The 24639-nt window shown below is 47.0% G+C and overlaps 1 protein-coding gene across 1 annotated transcript in view; it reads left to right on the top strand.

The window, feature by feature from the left end:
- Window positions 1-24639, top strand: part of LOC8033340 (aminopeptidase N) — a 131752-nt gene that overhangs the window by 91203 nt on the left and 15910 nt on the right. The window contains exons 11-12 of the mRNA XM_040220923.2: window positions 361-530; window positions 1729-1820. Of these exons, the coding sequence (XP_040076857.2) occupies window positions 361-530; window positions 1729-1820 (262 nt within the window). The remainder of the gene's footprint in view (window positions 1-360; window positions 531-1728; window positions 1821-24639) is intronic.

Raw genomic sequence — 24639 nt, 5'->3', positions numbered from 1 at the left:
TCGCTGTTTTTACATCGGTCTTCGGGTCTCTTGTGTGCCCGAGAGGGTATGAAGGTCTCTCTGGCTCGCTGCCTTGGAAACTAGAATTTGGTCCGGCGCGTTCCTGGTTTCCAGCGACTTGCAGACAGTCCCGGTTAGGGCCGTCTCCCCGAGCGCCCTGGCCTGGCTGTCGGTCGCTGGCTCTCCCTCAGCGAATATCTCGCACCGTTCTTTTTGTGGTGTTTGAGTCGCCATTTTTTTTTTTCTGTTCCTTCAGCATGCACATCATCACAATAACGCATTTTGTTTTCTAATAAACTGATTGCGAAAAAAAAACGCCTTTAAAATTGCGCACGCAGTATTGACGTGTTGCTCTGGCAGGTTCAACGCAGCCTCCTCGGCCGCCTGTCCGTGAACATAACGTCTGTGATGAATCACTGGCTGACCAGAAGCGGCTATCCCGTTATTTTCCTGAACCGGTCCTACTCCGAGAAGACCGCAGTGGTATCGCAAAAACGCTTCATTTTTGGCGATAGCGGCGCCGTACCCAGGCGAGTTGTGCACCTGCTATTACTATTCTTTGCCAGCCCATTTTAGTGCGGTAATTTGGCGGGCTTTTTCTAATGTTGTCGGGGTTGACCATGAGGTGTCGTAAGCAGTTCGATTCCTAACATATATTTTCAAAATTGTTAGTTCATTCACTTTCTTGGCCGAGCGTGCTTGTTAACATTGTTATTTATATGCTGATTGATCAATATCAGTTTAAAGATATTGTAAACTGGAACAAAAGGACTGGACAAAAGCAAGGAGATACTTTTAGTGTTCAAAATAACATATCAGTGATTTCGGTAATATGTAAGTACCTAAAAAATATGCTGATAAATGAACCTCGTGAATAGTTCAACAAGCTTATTTAATTCCATATTTTGATATTATCTCAGTCAGAACCTTTAAGCAGCGTGTAAAATACGCTTTGATATATATAATAAATATAATTGACACTTTACAAATGGAACTGTTTGAGTCCAAAGCAACAGCAGGCGTTTTGGTGGTGACATACGTTTGGTAAACGTGCTACTAAAGACAGACAAAAATGACTAGAAGACCGAAAATATTACGCCTCCTCATTGAAATATTAGAAACATTAAACCATAATGGCGAACCCAGCTCTTACCGATCTACAAAATTATAATTATTACAAGTCGCTTATACACGCTTATGAAATACGCGATTTTAACCCAGCCCCAGTTGTTGTTTTTGTTGTTTTCTCGCTGAAAACTTGTCAAACAAATTGTCAACATGTATTCTTTAATCTCACCAAACTTACAACTCATTCTACAACAGTCTCCTTATAAAGACCTAATAATTTAAGTCATATGGCCCGCGTGCTTTTCGCTGTTTTCAACACAACTTGTTTTGCAGCTCATATATTTCAACCTCCCTTCACGCTCAATTTACAACCTATTATCCGAATGAAGTGCAATCTGGTTCTTTAAAAACCGGGTAGAAAGACGGACGCGTTCTGCAGATTTGGACGCTCCGGCTAACTTCGGATAACTACTCTTCTTGATCCTGTATGTCTGAAGAACGCGGATAATTTCCAGAACATTACACATCGCGTAACACTCCTTTGTCATAGCGTGGCGACAAGGGTGGACAAAATCGGGAACTCTCCGCTTGTTCACTCGTAAAATTTTCTGACGTGTGCGCTTGTTTCTGTTGTGTGACATCTCACTGCCTTCTTTCTAGAACCCTCTGGCAAGTTCCGATCTCCTACGCTACCGGAGAAGCTCCAGACTTTGACTCAACTCTTCCAAAGTTTTGGCTCAAAGACAGAGAGGGTAAATTATTCAATTCTTTCGCCAAAGTAAACTCAGCATTAGAAATATATCGGACTCTAAATAAGAATTTTGTACAGGATTGACCAGAAGCACCTGGGTGTTTTCATAATGAAGTCAGAAGGCATCGCAACAAACCTTCAATAGTTTCCAAGTAACCCAGGAAGAAAATTAATTTACACCTTCAATAAAGTATTAGTAGTTTTAAAACCTTTTTATATATTCTTGAAGCTTATGTATTTGCCAATAGTGTCCATCATGCTTACACACTACTAGAGTGGAGCTTGGAAATTCAACATTACCCACCGTAGCATATTCTGAGAGTTCTATATTCCCAATCGCTTGCGTTACGCATTACTTACGCTTACTTAATGTAATTGTTTTTGCAGTCTACATAGCAGTTTTCAGAAAACTCGGAAAAACAAAATACTGGAGAAAAATTCCTTTAGGAGGAAGAAATAAACAATTTTGGCATCGTTAAAAAAAAATAGCAAAAGGGTAGCAAGCAACATGTTCATGCAGAGACCAAAGCTCCGTAACAAACTGAAGTACTAGAACAAGTACCTCATCTGGCAACAAGTGGAGCACTGCAGCGTTGCCAACCTATAGCGCCAGAACTTCCAATTTCAAAATAGGTGTTTCTGCACATTACAAAAGGAAAGAGAGAGCGCATTGTAAATGTATTAAAATTCAAAGACACAAAAAGTAACGAAAGACTGACACACGGGTCCTTAAAATGGTAGAAAAAAAATTATTCATGCGCACCACACCAGGATTGAATGGACCTTTTACAGCAGAGCTGTTAAGGGATAGCTTCCCCAGGATCGTGTCCGTCCGCACAGAAATGTCGACACAACACTCTGGTTGCCGCCGTCGCTCATAGATGGCGGTAGCTGTCCAGAGTGTTGTGTTTGCCGGTTGTCCGCTTCCCGCCGTCGCTCATAAATCGCGGCAACCTTTCCACTCTGGCTTGCCGACTTAAAGGGGCACTGACACATCAAAATCATAATTCTTTTTATTATCCGAAACGATTGAAAACGATGCCGGGACATTACCCTCAAAATTTGAAATTTGGGAATTCAGTATTTGTGAAGTAAAAAAACAATTTCCAAATGCCGAATTCGAAGTTCCCGCGCGATCGGCACCGGTGCCTTGACGTCAAAAATTGCGGAGACCTGAGAGTCGACTTCCTTTCACCACTCCCGGCTGTTGCCATGGCGACCCAAAGCGAGGAGGAAAGGAGCGAGCGCCCGCGTTGAGGCGGACCGGTTTTGAGCGGTGTCGCCTGTTTTCCGTTGTAGGATACAAATCCAGGAGACGGCACCACAACGAACTCCCGATTTTTGGTATTTCAAAAAGAAGGGCCGTAGTGCGTTCGCAATTGCGTTAAAAAACATGTTTTAGAATTGCCGTAATTAAATGTTATAGAGATGTCGCCTACAAAGCTTCTAAATTTCCTGATTTTTGACGTCACCGATCAAAAAAAGCGAGGAGGCGAGAGGCGGGAAAATCAAACGCCAAAAATAAAAAGGCGCGCGCGCGCGCGGGAAAATTTTTTTTCGCGATGCGGTTTTTTTTTGCGTTTCTATGACTGCAACTTGCATCGTTTTAGACAATAAAAATAAATACGACCTTTGGGGTGTCAGTGCCCCTTTAACAGACGGCCATTACTTCATTCCCACCATTGTACAGCTTCGCTAGTCTCCCTTCCCCAAAGTGGAAAGGCTGAACGTTTTTCTCTTTGATTTTCGCTATTCTGTTTTCTCTTTTCTTCGATTTTCCTTCTTTTATTTCTTTTTTTTTTATTTATTTCCTTTTATTTTTGCTTAGGGAGGTCTGCCCCGCTGGGGTGAGTAAGAATAAATATGCGCTTACGGAGTAGTGATCCTATACGTGCCTGCTTTCGTTCCATTGTGTTCTTTTGTTTCATTCTTTCGGATTTACCACTACTACAGGTTTTCCCGCTCATTTTAATCCAACCGACGACCAATTTAATCCCGGGGTCACTCAATTTAATCCAAGCGCCATACAATTTAATCCAAGCGCCACACAATTTAATCCAGGGATCAGCCAATTTAATCCACAATATATATATGCACTTATCATGTTCAGTGGTCGTGTTTTGCTTACACATTTGGTAACTTAGAATAATTGTTTATACAATTTGAATTTTTGGGGGAGCAATTGATAATTTGTTCACTATGTGATTACTTTGATTTACTAGTGCCACTATTGACGAGGCTTAATTGATATGTTGGTTACTCTTTTTACAGAGCAGCTCTTAGGCACCCGTTTCCGGCTTAAGCGGCTTCGGCGTAACCACGCGGTGCATGATGGGCAAACTCCCCCGCCTAATTTAGCGGAAAATTTCCCCGCTAAATCTAGCACAAAATTTTCCCTGCTAAATCTAGCGGAACATTTTTACTGTTAAATCTAGTGGCACATTTTCCCCGCTAAATTTAGCGGAAAATTTTCCCGCTAAATTTAGCGGAAATATTTTCCCGCTATATTTAACGGAAAATTTCCCCCGATAAATTTATCGGAAAATCTTCCCAGCTGGATTTAGCGGAAAATTTGCCCGCTAAGTCTCGCGGAAAATTTTCCCCCTAAATCTAGCGGAAAATGTTCACCGCTATATTCAGCAGAAAATTTTCCCCGCTAAATCTATCAGAAAATTTTCCCAGCTAGATTTATCGGAAAATTTGCCCCGCAAAGTCTAGCGGAAAAGCTTCCCCGCTAAATCTAGAGCAAAAGTTTTCCCGCTAAATCTAGCGGAAATTTTTCCCCGCTATATTTAACGGAAAATTTCCCCCGCTAAATGTAGCGGAAAATATTTCCAGCTGGATTTAGCGGAAAATTTGTCCTGCTAAGTCTAGCGGAAAATTTTCTCCCTAAATCTAGCGGAAAATGTTCACCGCTATATTCAGCGGAAAATTTTCCCCGCTAAATCTATCGGAAAATTTTCCCAGCTAGATTTATCGGAAAATTTGCCCCGCAAAGCCTAGCGGAAAAGCTTCCCCGCTAAATCTAGCGGAAAATTTTTCCCGCTAAATCTAGCGGAATATTTTCCCCGCTATATTTAACAGAAAATTTCCCCCGCTAAATTTAGCGGAAAATCTTCCCAGCTGGATTTAGCGGAAAATTTGTCCCGCTAAATCTAGCGGAAAATTTTCTCCCTAAATCTAGCGGTAAATGTTCACCGCTATATTCAGCGGAAAAGTTTCCCCGCTAAATCTATCGGAAAATTTTCCCAGCTAGATTTATCGGAAAATTTGCCCCGCAAAGTCTAGAGGAAAAGCTTCCCCGCTAAATATAGCGGAAAAGTTTTCCCGCTAAATTTAGCGGAAAATTTTTCCTGCTCAATCTAGCGGAACATTTTCCCCGCTAAATTTAGTGGAAAAATGTTCCCCACTCTATCTAGCGGAAAATATTCCCCACTATATTTAGCGGAAAATTTCCCCCGCTAAATCTGGCGGAAATTTTTCCCAGCTAGATTTATCGGAAAATTTGCACCGCAAAGCCTAGCGGAAAAGCTTCCCCGCTAAATCTAGCGGAAAATTTTCACGCTGGATTTATCGGAGAAAATTTGTAGTGCCAACCATACCTCGGCAAACCTCACTCATGAGGGCCCTCACTCACCCTCACTCACCCTCATCTTCACAGGTGAGGTGAGGGTGAGTGAGTTTCTGAACCACGAAAATTCATGAGTGTGAGGGTGAGTGAGGGCCGTGAGGGCCGTGAGGGCTGTGAGGGCGGTGAGGGCCGTGAGGGCCGTGAGGGCGGTGAGGGCCGTGAGGGCCGTGAGGGCGGTGAGGGCCGTGAGTGCGTGAGGGGCGTGAGGGCGGTGAGTGGCGTGAGGGCCATGAGTGCGTGAGTGGTGTGAGGGCGGTGAGTGCGTGAGGGGTGTGAGGGCCATGAGTGCGTGAGGGCCGTGAGGGCGGTGAGGGCGGTGAGGGCGGTGAGGGCGGTGAGGGCCGTGAGGGCGGTTAGTGGCGTGAGGGCGGTGAGTGGCGTGAGGGCCATGAGTGAGTGAGGGGCGTGAGGGCCGTGAGGGCGGTGAGGGGCATGAGGGCCATGAGTGCGTGAGGGCCGTGAGGGCGGTGAGGGCAGTGAGGGCGGTGAGGGCCGTGAGGGCGGTGAGTGGCGTGAGAGCGGTGAGTGGCGTGAGGGCCATGAGTGAGTGAGGGGCGTGAGGGCCGTGAGGGCGGTGAGGGGCGTGAGGGCCGTGAGGGCGGTGAGGGGCGTGAGGTTCAGTGAGGGTGAGTGAAGGGCTGAAGGTGAGTGTGACTGTGAGGGTGAGGGTGAGTGAGGGGCTGAAGGTGAGTGTAGCTGTGAGGGTGAGGGTGAGTGAGGGGCTTAGGTGAGTGTGGCTGTGAGGGTGAGGGTGAGTGAGGGCGACCTAAAATGCCGACCTCTGGTGCCAACGCGCGACACTTATTGTGGTGGCTCACGCAACGTCTGGAGCTAATAGGGTATTTTCGTAGATCGTTTCTGCTGTCCCGCAACGCTCTCCGCAACCAGCTACGCTAGCCGGAACTCTACAGTCAAGACCATCGGCGCGCCGGCGCAGTAGCGGCTCTTTCGTTGCGGAGGGCTTAGCGGAGGGGGAAACGCGGCCTACGAAAACTCCCTATTGACGTTTTAAGCGTGCGGCACGAGCAGCACCGATGGGACCGAGCTCCGGGCTCGAACAAAACAGCACGAGACTGGCAGCGTTCGACGGTGCAGCAGGGCGGTCTCAGCGGAGCCCGCTTTTGATGATCTTTTTCACTTTTATTGCGGTTTTAAAGATCAGTTTGTTAATTTGCATCGACGGACGTCTTTCCTGAACCCCACAATTTTTCCGCTAAATTTAGCGGGGAAAATATTCCTCTAGATTTAGTGGTGAACATTTTAAGCTATATTTTGTGGGGAAAATTTTCCGCTAAATTTAGCGGGGAGAATTTTTCGCTAAATTTAACGGGGAAACTTTTCCGCTAGACTTAGCGGGGAATCTTTTCCGGTAGATTTAGCGTGGAAAACTTTCCACTAGATTTACCCGGAAAATTTTTTCGCTAAATTTAGCGAGGAAAATTTTCCGCTAAATTTAACGGGGTAAACTTTCCGCTAGATTTAGCGGGAAAAACGTTCCAACCAAAATTTAGCGTTGGAAATTTCCTGCTAGATTTAGCGGGGAAAATGTTTCACTAGACTTAGCGGAAAAAAGTTTCCGCTAGATTTAGCAGAGGAAATATTCTGCTAAATTTAGCGGGAAAAATTTTCCGCTAGATGTAGCGGGGAAAATTTTCCGCTAGATTTAGCGGGGAAAATTTTACGCTAAATCTAGTTGAAAATATTTTCCGCTAGATTTAGCGGGGAAAATTTTCCGCTAAATATAGGGGGAACATTTTCCGCTAAATTTAGCGGGGAAAATTTTGCACTAGATTAAGCGGAAAAACTTTTCCGCTAGACTTTACGGGGCAAATTTCCCGCTAAATCTAGCTGGGAAATTTTCCCCGCTGAATCTAGCGGGATATTTTCCCGCTAGACTTAGCGGGGAAAATTTTCCGCTAGATTTAGCGGGGAAACTTTTCCGCTAGACTTTGCGGGGCATTTTCGCTAAATCTAGCTGGGAAAATTTTCCGCTAGATTTAGCAAGGAAAATTTTCCGCTAGATTTAGCGGGGAAAACTTTCCGCTAAATGTAGTGGAAAATTTTTACACTATATTTAGCGGGGAAAATTTTCCGCTAGACTTAGCGGGGAAAATTGTCCGTTAAATCTAGCTGGGAAATTTTTCCGCTAGATTTAGCGGGGAAAATTTTCCGCTAGGCTTAGTGGGAAAACTTTCCACTACATTTAGCGGGAAACTTTTCCGCTAGACTTTGCGGGGCAAATTTCTCGCTAAATCAAGCTGGAAATCTTTTCCGCTAGATTTAGCGGGGAAAACTTTACACTAGATGTAGCGGGAAAAAAATTTTCCGCTAAATTTAGTGGGAAACATTTTACACTAGATTTAGCGGGAAAAATTTTCCGCAAGACTTAGCGGAGAAAATTTTCCGCTAAATCTAGCTGGTAAATTGTTCCTCTAGATTCAGCGGGGAAAATTTTCCGCTAGATTTAGCAGAAAAAATGTTCCACTAGATTTAGCAGGGAAACTTTTCCGCTAGGCTTTGCGGGGCAAATTTTTCGCTAAATCTAGCTTGAAAATATTCCGCTAGATTTAGCGGGAAAACTTTCCGCTAGGTTTAGCGGGAAAAGATTTCCGCTAAATATAGCGGGAAAAATTTACACTAGATTTAGCGGGGAAAATTTCCCGCTAGACAGCGGGGGAAATGTTCCACTAGACTCTGCGGGGCAAATTTTTCGATAAATCTAGCTGAAAAAGAAAACTTTCCCTGCTAGATTTAGCAGGGAAAGTTTTCCGCTAGATTTAGCTGGGAAATTTTTCCGCTAAATTTAGCGGGGGAATTCACTCATCATTCACCACGTGGTTACGCCGACGGCGACGCCGACGCCGCTTAAGCCGGAAACGGGTGGCTAAGAGCTGCGCTCTAAAAAGAGTAACCAACATATCAATTAAGCCTCGTCAATAGTGGGACTAGTAACTCAAGGTAATCACATTAGTGATCAAATTCTCATTTGGCCCCCAAAATTTCAAATTGTATAAACAATTGTTCTAAGTTACCAAATGTGTAAGCGAAACACGACCACTGAACACAATAAGTGCATATACCCAGGCAGCACACCAATGTTGGACCTACATTGGGCCAACAATGGCAAACGCTGGCTCCGGAGGTTGGTCCAACATTGGTATTCTGGCCGAGCGCAACTTCTTCCAATGTTGGCCCAGCCATTGACACCAACGTTGGGCCATCGTTCAACCAATGTTCCAGCCATCATTGGCACCAACGTTGGGCCATCGTTCAACCAACCTTCCAGCCGTCATTGGCGCCAACGTTGGGCCATCGTTCAACCAATGATCCAGCCATCATTGGCACCTTTTTAGGCCATCGTTAAACCAATATTTCAGCCATCGTTGGCATCCACACTATGTCGACATAGTGTGGATGCCAACGATGGCTGAAATATTGGTTTAACGATGGCCTAAAAAAGGTGCCAATGATGGCTAATGATGGATAAGAAACAGGCCAGGGGTTCTTAAAACCCAATGTTGGAATAACCAGTATTTAAACACATTGCCATCATTGCATGGCCAGCATTAAAGATATGGCATTAACACTGGGACATGCCAATGAATCAGCTTGACTGCAGATAACGGCCTATTCAATGATTGAACTTGTATACCAATGATGGCATAGCCATTGAATTAGTGTCAAAGCCGTATCTTTAATGCTGCAGCCATGCAATAATGGCAATGTGTTTAAATCCTGGTTATTCCAACATTGGGTTTTAAGAACCCCTGGCCTGTTTCTTATTAGCAGCCCACTGCAAGAAAAACATTCTGGGCACAAATGGCAAGTTCGTCCTATGCTTTGTCTGTGCACTATTTTATCTGGCGAGCAAATGACTATTTCAAGGTCAATTAATACTTTTTTCGGAACTTTTATTGAAAGGGGCTAGGGAGGAAGCTCAGCGGGGAGCCTATGCCTGGTCCTGGGGAAGGTCCTGGGGCGAGTCCTGGGGCTGGGGAGCCATTACGGCTTCCGAAAGCCTCTTCCTGCAGCCTCCCCTGTCGCAAGACCCTGGCAGCCACTTCAGCACCATTTTTAAGCTGACGATTCTTCAATTGTTAGCTTCGCACTGATGGCATCTACGAAAAGATCCAAAGGTCAAAGATCAATGCTTTCAAACCCACATTGGTCTTAGTAAAGCACACTCCCAAGCAGCACTTCAACAAATGTTAAGGTTTGAGTGTCCCCTAAAAAGTCCCTCGCTCACGACTTTTCAGTCCTTGCGGCGTAGCACCCGTGGTAGCCGATGATCAGGAGTCTACGATGTCAGGGCCGAGGTCCGGACGTAGTGACGAGGCAGTTGACCGATGGCCGAAGGCTTGAATCAGGCTCAGAACGTCTGTGGCACGGAGTGGCAGCGGGAGTTCAACTGCGCCAAGCATGCAGTCTTGTCTACCTCCGGAAGGTTGGCGCCCGGACTGCGTGAGAAGTGGGTTGTGGGTCGGGCCTCTTGACGTCTGGTCACGCCGACGGAGGTCCGGCCTGGTCGCGCCTGCACCGTCCTTTGTCAACCGCCCGAATCCCCTCTCGCGCTCCTCGCATGCCCCCACCTCGTCTTCTTCTTTCTCGTCCTCTTCGGCTGGTCGCGGGATCGCTCATCACACCAGACTAAAGCCTGGTTCAGACAGCTGCGTTTGACTGCGTTTTACTGCGTTGCGGCAGCGAGAAACCAGGACATCCCTGCTGCTTATATCGCGTGCCAAGATGATTCCTTGAATTGGATTCCACGCTTCATACGAAGCACAGATGTGCCGGTGACTCGCTTTCGGTACTCGACGCAACTCAGTCAAACGCACTCAAACGCAAGTGTCTGAACCGGCCTTAAGCCAATCAATTGGGGACGTGCGCGACCGAAAGCGTCGCTGTGGTCGGCCTTTCACGATTGGCCCAAAAGCTGACTATGACGTCGGAAAGGGTATACCATCGACGGAAATAAGAAGAATGAAGGAACTTTAATTTCGACGGTGTTGGCAGTGTTCCTTTGAGAACGCAATGATTTCAGGCTTCCACCATGCTATTTACAAACACCATCGAACTTGTTGTTCGCAAGGTAATGACGTGACAAGGGGGAACCATATGAGGGCGCCACCAAAACATCTCGCCGCTAATTACCAACGTTGGTATACCACTGGCTAAGACAGGCAATTGGTGGCCAGCTTACCCTGCCTCCTCCCCCCCCCCCCCCCCCCCCTCTTTGGAAAGGTTTCCCGGCTGCGTCGCTAAATGGGCATAAGAGAAGAGGCACTATGCTTTTTGCCGTATAAACATATACACAAATCGAAGGAAGCGTGCATTTTGTATTTCGTGTGGAATTTACTAAGCATAACTATCAGTTTTGGGAAGACGCGTGTTAGTTATAGTCGGTGACAGGTGGTAGAAGCTCCTCCCATCTCTTTCCATATTTGTAGATCGAAAGATCAGGAGGAGTTGACCTCCTCCCCAGCGTTTATTTTTAACCTGTCACCGAACACGGTTTTTTTCTGCGTGGACGTTCAAACTTGCTACAGCTCGCAATGCATACAGCGTTCTAATTCAGTTGCTAACTTGCTCTGCGTGTGAAAACAGAAGAATCGTTCCCCCCGGAGGCATAGCTAGAGATTGTTCTCAGCGTGCGCGATCGGCACATTAAAAGAACTAAGCCAATTATATATAACATTGGTAAGCCACTGGCTAAGACAGGCCAATGTTGCCCAGCCTAAGTCAATCGATTACCAATGTCGGTAATTGATTGGCTTAAGCTGGCCAACATTTGCCTGTCTTAGCCAATCGATTACCAATGATGGCAACTCATTGGCTAAAATAGACCAATGTTGGCCAGCCTAAGCCAATCGATTACCAATGTTCGTAACCAATTGGCTAAGCCATGCCAATGTTGGCCAACCTAAGCCAACCAATAGCCAACGTTGTTAAGGCGTTGGCTGAGGTTGGCCAATGTTGGCCAGTCTAAACCAATCGATTTCCAACATTGGTAAGCCATTGGCTGAGGTAGGCCAATGTTGGCCGGGCTAAGCCAATCGATTACCAACGTTGGTGAGCCGTTGGTCAAGTCAGGCCAACGTTGGCCAGTATATTCCACTGTACCACCAATATTGGTTCTACGATGGCCACATTGGCCCAATATTGGACCATTGTTTGCCAATTGAATACCAATGTTGGCCCGGCGTCGTGTGCTGTCTGGGTATATATATTGTGGATTAAATTGACTGACCCCGGGATTAAATTGTGTGGCGCTTGGATTAAATTGTATGGCGCTTGGATTAAATTGAGTGACCCCGGGATTAAATTGGTCGTCGCTTGGATTAAAATGAGCGGGAAAACCTGTAGTTTTTGTTCTTTCCATTATATATAGCCTTAGACAACATATTCAAAACACATTCGCTTAGGAAAAGCGCACGATATTTTTCTTGCATTTCACCGATACCTGACATCCCGACTCCCTCCTACAAGCCAACACTCCGTTTCATTATTTACAACCGTCGGCCTGCTTTGCCGCCTTATTGGCCAAGGCCACAGCCAGGGCTGTGAAAATGTCTTTGGCCACGGCAGAGGCAAACGAAAGTAGTTTACGGAGGCAGGGAAAGAGGGCGCAGTTTTGTCGCTGTCGCACGGCGGCACGACGCAACAATACACGGTGCCTCTTTCGCGTAACCCCCAATGCGCGACCGCGCACGTTTTTTTGTGTGTCCAGCGACTGTGCTTCAATGCGTAACTCACGCGCAGCCAATGCTCCGTGGAAGCCAACCAGATCAAGTTGAAGTTGGAGACAAGAACAAAAGAAATACTAACCTCCTTGTCCTAGGCCAGCTCTGACCGTAGCTGAGCAATCTCCAAGCGCGTGCAAACGCATTCCATCGGTGGTCTCATTGAGGACTTTTGGCAAACCGTTACCGCGTTCCGCGTGCCGCACTACCGGAGCCTTGGAAGCATGCTTTTAAAGGCGCGCCTTGCAGTCACGGTATCACCCGGGCGTGCGCTTAAAGGAGCACTAAACCAGCTTGCGCAGCCTCCTCAAAAAAAAAAAAAAAAAAAATTTTTTTGTTTTGTTAGGCGACTAATTATGCTGTCAGAAGACTACCCAATCAATATTTTACTACAGTGTCACGTATATATTTAATAAAGTAAGAAAAACGCAACTGCTCGAAACCGAAACCGAAACTGGTCTGGGGAGGAAGAAGAAATATAGAGGACAAAGTTACTAAAAGTTACGTGGATGTGCAACCTTTCTGTTTTTTTCAATCAACGTATTAGCAGCATTTTAGAATAAAAAAATGGGTATCATATTTTTTGTATGTTTTTAGTATTGAGTGTGTGCCTTCGATGAACCACGACTTTGAATATCTTCGGATGTTGTGTCTAAACCATAGAAAACTGCACGTGACCACGGAGACAAGAGTGAGCGCGACCCAAACTGGCCGGTTCTCTATCAGCGGTTTTCGGGAGGAAAGAAAAGTAATTTTGAGCCGCAAAATGTGTTCTGGGTAGCTGGGCTCTCGTATGTCATGTACAAATAAAAATCTTGGCGTGCTTAAACACCCGGTCAGAGTCCCTTTAAAAGCATGCTTCAAAGGTTCCGGTAGTGCGGATGCGGAACACGGTAACGATTTGCTAAAAGTCCCTAATAATTCGATTCAAGAATATAGTTACGTTCTTCAAAATGCGAAAGAAGTGATATGTCAATCAACATAATCGCAACTCCAGTTCGTCCTTCGCTCTCTCGCGGACGAACGAAGAACCGGAGGAGCGGGGACCGGGCACCGCAGCGGAGACGATGGCTAGGGATTGTCAGCCTTGGTGTTGCCGTTACCGCATGGTTCTGGTCGGCGTGTTCGTGCATCATGCAGTTTTAACAACAACAACAACAAAAAGAAAAAAAATGAGTGCGCTAAAATCGGTACAACGTTTTGTTCCGCTCTGCGACTTTTAAGAATCAACATGTTAATTTTCTTAACACATGTCAACATCGCCATCGCCTCTGATATGCTCCTGCCCTGACCGCTTCGTATTCCTAGCAAATTAAATTAATTTTAGCAGACTGACCGGAGTCAGCGAGCAGGCGCACGGGAAATCTTGGAGAATCTATCCCCGTTAGAGGGGTAGTGAGATCAGGCGCCGACGCGTGCCATGCATAGCTGTCAAGCGGCGGGCGTGGAAAGGTCCGGAATGTACGCAGCGGCGTTGCGGTAGCATGGGTTGGAGGATCCGAGCCTTCCTAGGGTCTTCGACGAGCAGGTTTGGCTTGGCGGTTTTGCAGTGCGAGCTGGCTCTTTTTTAGATTTTTCCCCTGTGTTTTCGGTCACTTATGTCGAATGAAGTGCAATGTCGAATTGACTACAACAACCACAACGACAACGGCGTCGACAAGACCAGTAGCGCAGCAAATGAAATGCAAAGCATACGCTACTACTGCTCATACTTTAGTGGAGCCCTCTTGTGCCGTCGACACGAAATATAACAGCCGTGAGCACTCGCCGAGCTCACTACCCCTACTTTAGTTCGCTTTATCCCCGACTCTTCCGCTATCTTGCGACTACCGTCCCGCCATCCGCAAGGCGTTGGAGTTGTGGATAGTTAAATGTGAGAAACCGAAGTAGCATCCCTCATTGTTCAGAGCAAAACTAACAATTAGTATATATACAGTAGCGGCCCCTGTTGACCCAAGAAAAAAAAAAAGAAGGTGAAAGGCTCACGCGACGGGCATGCTCAGCGAGACAAGAGCAGAACGAGGATTCCTACACCAGCAAGCTCAGCTTTGAACCCGGCCGCAAACATCATCATGTTAGCGTCGTGTAAATAATGTAAATAAATTAGTTGAAGGTTAATAACCCCTTCAAATGGGTGACCCGGACCTCCGCAACAACCTCACTAGCCGACAACACTGGGTAGTCTGCCGGCGAACATCGCCGCAGTCTCTGGCAAGCAAGCTCCTACATCGCACATCTCCACAGTGAAACTTCCGGACTTTTGGACTACGGACTCCGAACTCTGGTCCCTAGCAGTCGAGGCCCTCTTCCGGAAGTACCACATAACAAGCCAACTTTCAAAGTAGCACCACGTCGTGGCCGCACTTCCCCAGACCAGCGCTGCCCACCGACAACTGTCAGAACGAGCCGACAAACTGACGCAGAACAGCCAACAACTGCGGTTCGACCGTTATCGTTTTTCCTTCCCATCCCATTCAAACAAATCTCACGGGCGTCAACGCAGCACGTCCTGCGCCAAGTCTCAAAGTCTGTCCTGGTACCGCCGCAAGTTTGGCAACGACACAAAAAAAAAAAATGCATCCAACCATCCACATTTCAGGGAACGCCCGTTACACTCACTGAATACAGTCAGTGCAGCGGGAGCACCATTCAGCCGTCTGTTCCACGTAACTGATCGAACATCAAAGAACCAGTACCTGGCGCTGGTGCCGAAGTCAGCATTATCCCTCCTTCATTAGAGGTCGCGGGCACTGGCAACAAACTAGACCTCTTCAGGCATTCAATCGATCATCGATAAAAGCGTTTGGACAGAAATCCTTGACCCTCTATCTTCGTCTTCGGCGCATTTTCCGGTTGATATTCCTGGGCAGACGTTCGATTTGCCATCACAGGAGCAGATTTCCTCCGAAACTTTGCCCCCATCGTGGATGCCAAGCGCCGTCCTCACCTTAACTTAACGACACAGCTCAGCATAAGAGGTGTGCTCTCCAATGCCCCGTAGCGCACCCCTTACGGCCATTTCAAATTGCGGTCCCATGGGGAAGGCTCCTGCGAGAAATCCTAGCGCTAACGCAGCCGTTCAATACTGAAGTACCGGTCAAACACATCCCACATTGCATCAACACCAAGGGTTCTCCAGCCTTTGCCAAGCCGCGACGGCTTGCTTTGGACAGGATGAAGACTGCCAAAGATTAATTTGATCACATGCTGGCGCTCAGATTCACCTGGCCGTCATCAAGTGCATGGTCAAGTACTCTTCGCATAGCACCCGAAAAATCGGGCGACTGGAGCCACTGTGGGGATTATAAAGCACTGAACAAGATCATAATAGCTGACAGCTACCCAAGTCCACACATTCAAGATTTCGCTGGAGCACTGCACGGATCTACAATCTTCACGAAAATAGATCTCGTGAAGGCATACCATCAGATTCTGGTTGAACCATCTGATATCCACAAAACTGGCATCACCACACCCTTCGGAATGCTTAAATACTTGCGCATGCCTTTTAGCCTCCGAAACGCGACGGAAACTTTCAAGTGGTTTATGGATTAAGTGCTTCGTTGATTACACTTCTGCTTCACTTACATCAATGACCGTATTAATATTCAGCAAAACACCAGAAGAACAAGAAAAAAATCATCTTCGCCAGCTGTTTTTATGCCTCCACTAATACGGCATTGTTATGAGCCAGGGTTATGCAGTTTCGCGATACAAATGTATCGCGATAGTATTTCAGAAATAATTTTCGTGTCTCTATTTCTGTATCGCGTTACATTTTTTTTTCACCAGTATTTGTATTCCTGTATCGAAATACATTTGGATTGTTTATTTGTCTCGCGATACAATCAGGATAGAATGTATTTCGTTACATTTCTTGACAAATACTCCATCCCCCCCCCCCCCCCCCCCCCCCCGGGTCCAAAAAAAAATTTTTTGGACTCCTTTTCTTTTTAGGGCCCCTGCAGGGTAAAGAAGATGCTGGGGCATTGTTATATGCTGACCAAGGTCCCTTTCGATTCTCCAAACTATTTTTCTGTGCGTCCTCTTCTTTCTTCTCAGAAGTGTTGCGTAGTCAGGGACTCGAACCAGGTAGCGTGCCACGAGTGGAGTCAGAGCATCTTTTGCCGCAGGTCCTTGGGTAGGGATTTTTTGAGTCAATGTTTCCAGGCATCCAATGCCCGCTGCTTACCGTCTCTCTTGCCTTAGCGTACACAGCACACCCAGCCGGCAAAGCTGAGTCACAGTCCGTTGGAGCGAGAGCCTGGCAGTGGTTGACTTGAATTATTAGGATGACTCACGCAGTGAAGTTCAACGGATATTCGAATGCGTCTGTGGTTGCGGCCTTAATATTGCACGGGTACGTCATCAGCCGACGTGAGCGTGACCCGCTGCTCTGGTGATCCGAAACCCAGGAAGGAGGCCAGACGTAGCCTCGCTGTGCCGGCCCAGACTTCCTATACCTGCAACTCGTCTCGAGCGCGCTGTTTCTCGGAAAGCTCGCACCTGTGCCGGCTATATCAGGTTGCAATCAACAAGGTCTCTGGATGGATGATGCTACGCGAAACTTGAGGACTGCAATCCATGCGTCGGTGGCAGAGGGCCGGCAGAAAGGACCTTCACAACAGGGATGCCTTCATATCGTTTTTTCAACCGTAACAGAAGCAGGGGCGGATCCAGAACTCCGTTTTGGGGGAGGGGGCGGGGGCGGGGAAGGAAAATTTGTAAGGATAGTACTCTCCCATTCTTTCGTGTGCACCGGGGGGTTCACCCATGTCAAATTGCCCACCGAGAAGGGGGGACGAGGGGGGGGGGGGGGGGGGGGGGAGGGGGTCGACTTTGTTTGGGGAGGCGACCGCCCCCGTCGGCCCCCCCCCCCCCCTTGGGTCCGCCCCTGAACAGAAGGTATGTGTGTCATGATGCTTCAGGTGGTCCACTATTTTTGAAAATTCCAAATTATACTGCCTGCATGATCTTTAACAAGATAACCTACAATGAAAGTATTATTGTCCTTTCATACAGCAGCGTGGTAAAGTTTCATGTCCAAAGCCACACCTACAGATACAATATACCAGTTCATTCCACCGTGACGTCATGTGATCAATGTCGACATGGGTGTCCTTATGGGACAGGGGCGGGGCGACATTTTGATGGCATTTAGGGTGACATAAACTTTATCTAGAGGTCAATGTCTTTTCGCATTCCTCGTCAGACAGACAAGATGTCAGGGAAGGGACCGCGGTCAGTCCTTGATGGAGTGTTTTTTGAGCCCATTGAAAACTCCTCGTCGTCCGAAACCACTACCTTCAAGGCAAAGTGCCAAGCCTATAAGAAATTAATTTCGGTTCCAAAAACTTCCACTTCAAACTTCAAGCTTCATCTCAGTTGGCATCTCAAACAAATTTGAAAAATGTATTGCAGCATCAGTATTTCTGTATTTGTATTTCTTCCCTCGCAAAATTGTATTCCTGTATTTGTATTTCCAAAGACTTTTTGCCTCTATTTAAAATGCATTTCCAATACGTATCGCGATACATTTTACAGATATATTTCAGTATCCGTATTTTAGCTACTATTTAAAGTACCCCAGTATTTGTATTTCCAAATATATTTTTGAGTATTTCTGCCCAACCTTGTTCACAACGTCAATAAATACGAGTTTGGCGGCCACGATTTGCATTTCATGGGCCATCACGTGAATGGACACGGCATCCGCCCTCTGCAGGACAAGATTCGATTGTTCCCACATCCCCAAACAAAGAAACTCCGTAAGTTTTGGGGACTCATCAATTTCTACCGAAGATTTATTCCACTGCGCGTCGATCCTCCAACCTCTCAACCGATTAATCACTGGAGATCCGAAGAAGTCTACACAACTCGAGTGGGATGAAACAGCTGTTGAATCGTTAGAAACGGTCAATGAAAATCTAGCCGAAACTACAGCCTTGACCCACCAGAAACCAGACGCACCCCTTTCCCTCGTGACCGAAGCGTCTGACGGAGCAGAAAAATGCAGCCCTCCAACAGTTTACTAGTTATCCTTGGCAGAAACTCTTCTTTTTATTAAAAACAGTTGACACCGACAGAAACGTTCGGGCGTGAGCTTTCGGCCATCTTTATTCAGTGAAAAGCTAAGAATTAATGGGAAACTCCTCCCACTCCTTTCCCCTTTAGTAGAGCGAACGCTGGAGAGGAGGCAACCTCTTCTCCAGCGTTCGCTTTGCTTATGAGGAGAGGGGTTGGTGGAGTTTCCACAGAACACTTGACCTGTCACAAACTATACGTACCTAGGTGTTAAAAACTTTCACCACTCTCTGCAAGGATGTTTGTTTTTCATCATGACTGACCATTAGCCCTTCATCTACGCTCTGACGTCGATCAGCATCTCATACGGTGCGAGAGAAGTCCGACAGATGACGTACGTCTTCAAATATACAAGCGATACCCGCTGCATCTACGGCAAAATTGGCTGCAGAAACCACTGTTGTTGGTTGTCTATGAACTGCGACAGCATTCGTCATGAGACTCACGACGCAGCTTACTGTGCATACGACGACGCACATTTAGAGTAAACTTTATTTTATGGGTGATTTACGACGCAATTATTGATGTCCAAACGACTACAGCGCACCACTTCGAAATTCAGTGATTGCTTTGTCTCTGTGTAATCGCTTAATATTCTGTCTCTGTGCACTCTAAGAAAAGCCAACGCGCCTACTTTCCCGCACAACACTGGGAGAGCCAATCACCGCAACTTACATAGACAGCTGAGCGAATGACGATGCCGAAAGATATGTTTAGACAAGTGATGGACCGAATCTGCCGAACTTCAGATTCGGCAAAGTTCGGCATATGCCGAACTTTTGAAGGAAAATCAGCAAATATTCGGCAAAAGTTCGGCAAACTTCAGCGCACGCGCGAGAACGCGACGGGGGACAGGGCCATGGATTGCAAATGGACGCCGTGCGGTCGTGTAGTTACCATCGTACAGTGTAGAACAACCAGCGGTTACGGCTTGGTGTGGGTGTAGGCAACACGGCAACTGTGCATTTCAGAGCCTTTGCGAGTGTGGTTCTCTTTAATATCAGACAGTTTTAATGGGCCGTACGCTATAGCTTTGCGTACGCAAGGAAATTGCGGGTCGTGAGTGCGCTTGCGCAGAACGCAATAGAAGGGCTAGCGTATAGCGTATGCACGCAACGCTGGGGATTTTGCGAGGCGGGCTAGCGGGCCTTGCGGGAGGCTCTCGAGAGATCTCGGACTCAACGAGAGCGCCAGTTTCAAGATGGCAGTTACCTCGACTGGCGCAGCAAGGGCGACGTGGTGTTTCCGAAGTTCTGTGTTACGTGAAATTGCGTGGTGTTCAGCTCGGGAATTCTTCCTGGGACCTACCGCGGTCAAATCAGATCGTCGTGCAGCTGAAGGAGTGCACAGTGAAAATGTTCGCCGCTCGGAATGTGCGTCAACGCTGCGATTTGCTCAACGCTAAGCCTATTCGCACAGTTCATCGCCGACGGACGAGCGACTCTAAAAAATCGCCGAAGTTCTCGCTATGCACTGGACATCAGTAGGTCATGAATTTCATTCCGCGATAGCATTGATAAAAGGTGCCGTTTCAACGGGACGATTGACGGGGGCTCCGTGATCGAATTTGGCTACGTACTCTTAAGCCTGGTTCAGACAGTTGCGTTTGACTGCGTTGCAGCAGCGAGAAACCAGGACATCTCTGCTACTTATATTGCGTGCTAAGATGATTCTTTGAACTGTATTGCACGCTTCATACGAAGCACAGATGTGCCGGTGACTCGCTTTCGGTTCTCGACGCAACGCACTCAAATGCAAGTGTCCGAACCGGCCTTTACTCGTAGCCTCTGTACCCCACAGAAAAGCGGGCTTGACGAGGCTGCTGCGGCTAGGTTTAATTTGAAATAAAATTATTGGATACGTTTTCATTTTCAATATTTCTTTCCAGGAGCATGGTTGCGCTATAAGCACGCAGAATTCTGCAGATCTAGCAAATCTAACCAAGATCATGCGCGGTGTTCACTCGAAAACGTAACGCACAACTAAATTCGGTCCGAGGAGGTCATTTTTAGCGTACGCTATGCTATTGCGTATTGCGTACGTAAGAGCCACCAACGCTATACTAAAACTGTCTATTTTCTGCCTCAAGAACCAGAATACCGACCAGAAATTTACGCAGTTCACTGAGCAAGTGGCAAATGATGGGGTGCATTCTGGATAACGCAATTTTCATTTGACCTTTTTAGTGATGCAACGAGGTAGTTGATGCATTGACTGACAATTACTTTAAAACACTTCTTGCAATTATAACAATCCTGTTTTCGACTCATAAGAAGTTTGTGCTAAAACAAAATAATATTGCTTTTTAATTAGCGTTATTTCAAGGTTTTCATTCATCTACATAAAACTAAACACAGAACTGTTATGCTCGACGTTGCACATCCGACCATTCCTAACTCTTCCCATCTTCCTAAACGTCCGTGTGTGTCCTAACACCAGAAACCGGTATTTTTAAGGTTAAAAGCGAGACGTTGCGAATATGAGACGCACAATTTCATGCAAAACTGACGTCAAGTGACTCAAATCGAGAAACATGCATATTGACAAAAATATTGTTATCTTTTCTGGTGAAGGCTCAGAAACCGTTGCATTCATTTTCGCGCACGAAGCGGTGAATCCCAGAGAAACTAAAAACGCAGTGTTATTGCCTTCGTATTTACACCACGCACACTTGCAGGTAACTTTTTTGTAGGCTTGCACTGATGAGGCCTCAAAACCGAAACTCGTGACTGCGCTCGCTACTACCCAACGTTGCTGCTACCCAACCTCGTTGTCACGTCACTTTTGCAGGATTTCACTAAAATTGCCAGGAAACATACAAAAAAAAACAAAAAAACACCGATACAATTATCTTTAAAATAGCACCTTATTTAGTAACAACTGTGCCAATGTGTATTACATGTTGCATTTAGGTTAAGAAAAATGCAACATAAAAAAATTTTTTTCGCCAGAAAAAATTAAAAATAAACGTTAAGTCTGGTAAGAATGTATTTTTGCCGAATCTTTGCCGAATCTTTAGAAAAGTTCGGCAAAAGTTCGGCTTTGCCGAATCCCAAGATTCGGCGCAGAATTTTCTAATCGGCAAAAGTTCGCCCCGTCACGATTCGGCAAAAGTTCGGTCCGTCACTAGTTTAGACCAAAAAACGCAGTCTGCGTTGTGACATTAAGCAATGCAAACGTGACGTTTCGCATTGCTTAATGTCACAACTCGGACTGCATTTTTTCAATGCGAAAGCATTAACTGTCTCATGGAGCAAGCTGACGTTACCAGTTTGAAGCGCGAAAAGGGCACCTAGCTTCCCCGATCCTTCGGTTCCATTGGCTGGCGCACGTCGACGGGGCTCCCACCGGCCGCTGCGCTCGTCAGTTTTCACGACCGCTCACCCCATGGCGCTGCGTGTCCATCAGCGCGCCGTTGACCCCCTGGACACGGAGCGTCCAAGGTCACCATGCCCAGGCAACACCTCCTAGACACTCAAAGGCTGCGCGTTACGTCACATGACGTCACGTCGAGGGGTCCCGCACGGGCGCTGATTCGACGCGAGTGCCGCGTCAGCGTTCGCGTGGGGCTCGTTTCCCATCATTGTCCCACGCGAACGCTGACCCGGCACTCGCATCCAAACAGCGCCCGTGCGGAACCCTCGGACGGGACGTCGAGTGACGTAACGCGCAGGCTTCAAAGCTGCCTAGGAGGTGTTGGCCCAGGCGAGCACACGCGCTAACCGGCGACGAAAAGTACGCAGCAGACGAAAATGGGAGCGGACGAGCGGCTTGCATGCTTTCGCATTCACAACTCATAAAAAATGCTTAGGTGTACCTCGATCTTTTTTTGGACTAAACATATGTTTCGACATCGTCATTCGCTGAGCTGCCTCCGTAAGTTGGGGGGATTGGCTCTCCCAGGTGTTGGGGGTGCGGGCAAATAGACGCACGGTCTTTTTTTAGAGTGTGTAATCGTTAAATGTTCAAGTTGTTTCCCCAACATCATTGACTATGTACCAACTATACTCCGTTCACCCTTAGCTGAGCCTAGAAGCTCCGCCTTCAGCGCGAGCTCGCTAGCTTCCGCAGTGCTTCGATGGTGCGTGCCTGCGCATCCACACTTGTGTTAGCAAGGGCAGGAAGCTCGCGCTGAAGGCGGAGCTTCTAGTTTCAGCTTAAAAGACCTCTGACACCGCAAAAAAAAAAGAATTCATGCTAGGCGCTAAAATGGTGTATCAGGACATCACCAAAAAATGGTTTCAGTTTTTTTTTTTGTAAAAAATAGGAACGCGAAGCCCAGTTCAAAGTGCCCGTCAATGCCCTGTGGCGTTCATAGTATCGCAAGGTGTCGGGGCGGTCACAAGGAAGGCATCGCCAAAAGTCGCGTGAGTTGTATCACTCCTCGTCATTACCACGACCGCGTGTAATATTTTTTTATATATATTTTTGTTATTCTCCGCATCTCCGCGGGCGATCCAAGCAGACAAGGTTTTTTTTATTTGCTTTTCATCGCTTAATGTTGCTGTGCAGGTAGAAGAAGAGGAGTCAGTGAACCTAGTAACCAAGTTCTACTCATGTTCTAGACAAAATTTTATGCTCAACGTTTGCTTCTACTTGGTACACTCACCAGTTCGTATTCCCTATAGTCAGTTACAGGTTAAGAAGGTAGCGGCAAATGCCCCTCAAAGGGAATCAGATATCCCTCCGCCACCTCCGCATCCAATAGCGTCCCACCGTTTCCTTGACGTCGCGGCCAACGCGCGAGGAGGGTCTTGCCTTTCTGTACATATTTGCTTTATCTTTCGACTTTGACTTAGCATTGTGGAAGCCACGAGGGGAGATTAGAGCTCTCCCCCACCGACGGAAACAAATACGACTTTCGGGGATTAGCTTCCTCCCCCGATGGATACAAAGGCTGCTTTCAAGGGCTCGGTTCCCTCTCCGATGAATACAAAGGTCGCTTTCTTAAAAAGTGGGATCGGAGACAAGTGGGAATCCTAGAGTGCCTTCATGTGCGCTTCGCATAGAGTGATGCCAACTGCCTGTTTCCCTTTCCCACACCTTCTTCCACCGCCATTTTGTTCCTCTCATTGTTTCCCCGTGCGCCGGAAAGTGGCCTTTGTGTCCATCGGTCCCCCCAACCGAGGGGGGAAATGCTAATTCTCCCTCCGTGGGTTCCACAACGGTGCTCCGAGCTTGTGAGATAAGGTGCTTGTTTCCGGAAGGGTTATAAGCCCGACGGATTATCGCCGGGAACCAAAATGGCTCTTGGCTTGTCGGCGAGTGGTATTACAAAGGCTGGCATCACCCTAGCAAAGCGCACATAAAGGCTCCCTAGGGAATCCATTGAAGCGGAACAAGGAGCGTTTCCAGTGAACTCTTCTTTCGACTGCGGAGAGATTTGAAACGGGCGCATCACACTTGTGGGAGGAGCTTCTCCTACCTTCTTGACTTGTAACCGACTATAGACGTCAGGCATCTTCGGCCTGGAGAGTATCCGATGATTCGACGACCTCGGTGTCTGAACCTTCAGCAATGCGATCGGCCGTGTCGTATGCTAGCAATCCTAATTTCTGCGAGCGTTCTAAACATTTTATTTTTCTTTCAAAGCTCGATAGCTTGTTTTGGGCCCAGTATGGCTCTGTACCATCGGACTGATGGCATGCACTTTTACATTGGCTTGTACTCGCAACGCTTTCATCACTGACCTTTGCCACATCAATCCACTGACTCTTCGTCCTCAACGTTTACAGCACGCAAACTAATCAACAGTGTAGCGATAATAAGCCAGTGGAACTGAAACTTCGTTTTCTACGATCGCTCGTGAAAAGGCTAAATAAACAAAAAAAAAAACAGTTTTAGGCATGATCGCGGAGAGCACGAGGAGTGAAACTCACGTGACTTCCGGCGAACCCACTTTTAGTGACGTAGGTCGATGTCTCCCTTCTGACCGCCCCGACACCCTACATTGTTACATTGCTACATCGTTACGTCACAGGGCACTGGCGGGCACTTTCAATTGGGCTTCGTATTTCTATGTTTTTATGACAAAAAACTACGCAACTCTAAAGTAAAACAATTTTGGGTGTTGTTCTGATACACCATCTAAAAACCTAGTATGAAAAAAAATTTTGCGTGTCAGATCTTTTTTAAAGTGAACGGAGTATAGCTCAACTCAAGCCAATAATTGCTTCGTAGCTTGGGCGCAAATGTGAGTGTGCGTGTACTACCGCTCCGTGTGTGCGCGGCGCGGGTTTATCTGCTTTCTGGGACATCGAGTACGACGTCCTAAAGCAGTGGTTCTCAAATGGGGGTCCGCGAAGGCATTAAATGGATCCGCAGAGCACTGCCTCATCGGCCAAGCCCGGCAATAAATGTTGTCT

The sequence above is a fragment of the Ixodes scapularis genome, unplaced genomic scaffold (assembly GCF_016920785.2).
Source record: "Ixodes scapularis isolate PalLabHiFi unplaced genomic scaffold, ASM1692078v2 PGA_scaffold0__279_contigs__length_252992795, whole genome shotgun sequence".
In the NCBI taxonomy this organism is placed as follows: Eukaryota; Metazoa; Arthropoda; class Arachnida; order Ixodida; family Ixodidae; genus Ixodes; species Ixodes scapularis.
Note: the sequence above shows the minus strand (reverse complement) of the source record. Positions and strands in the feature narration are given on the sequence as shown.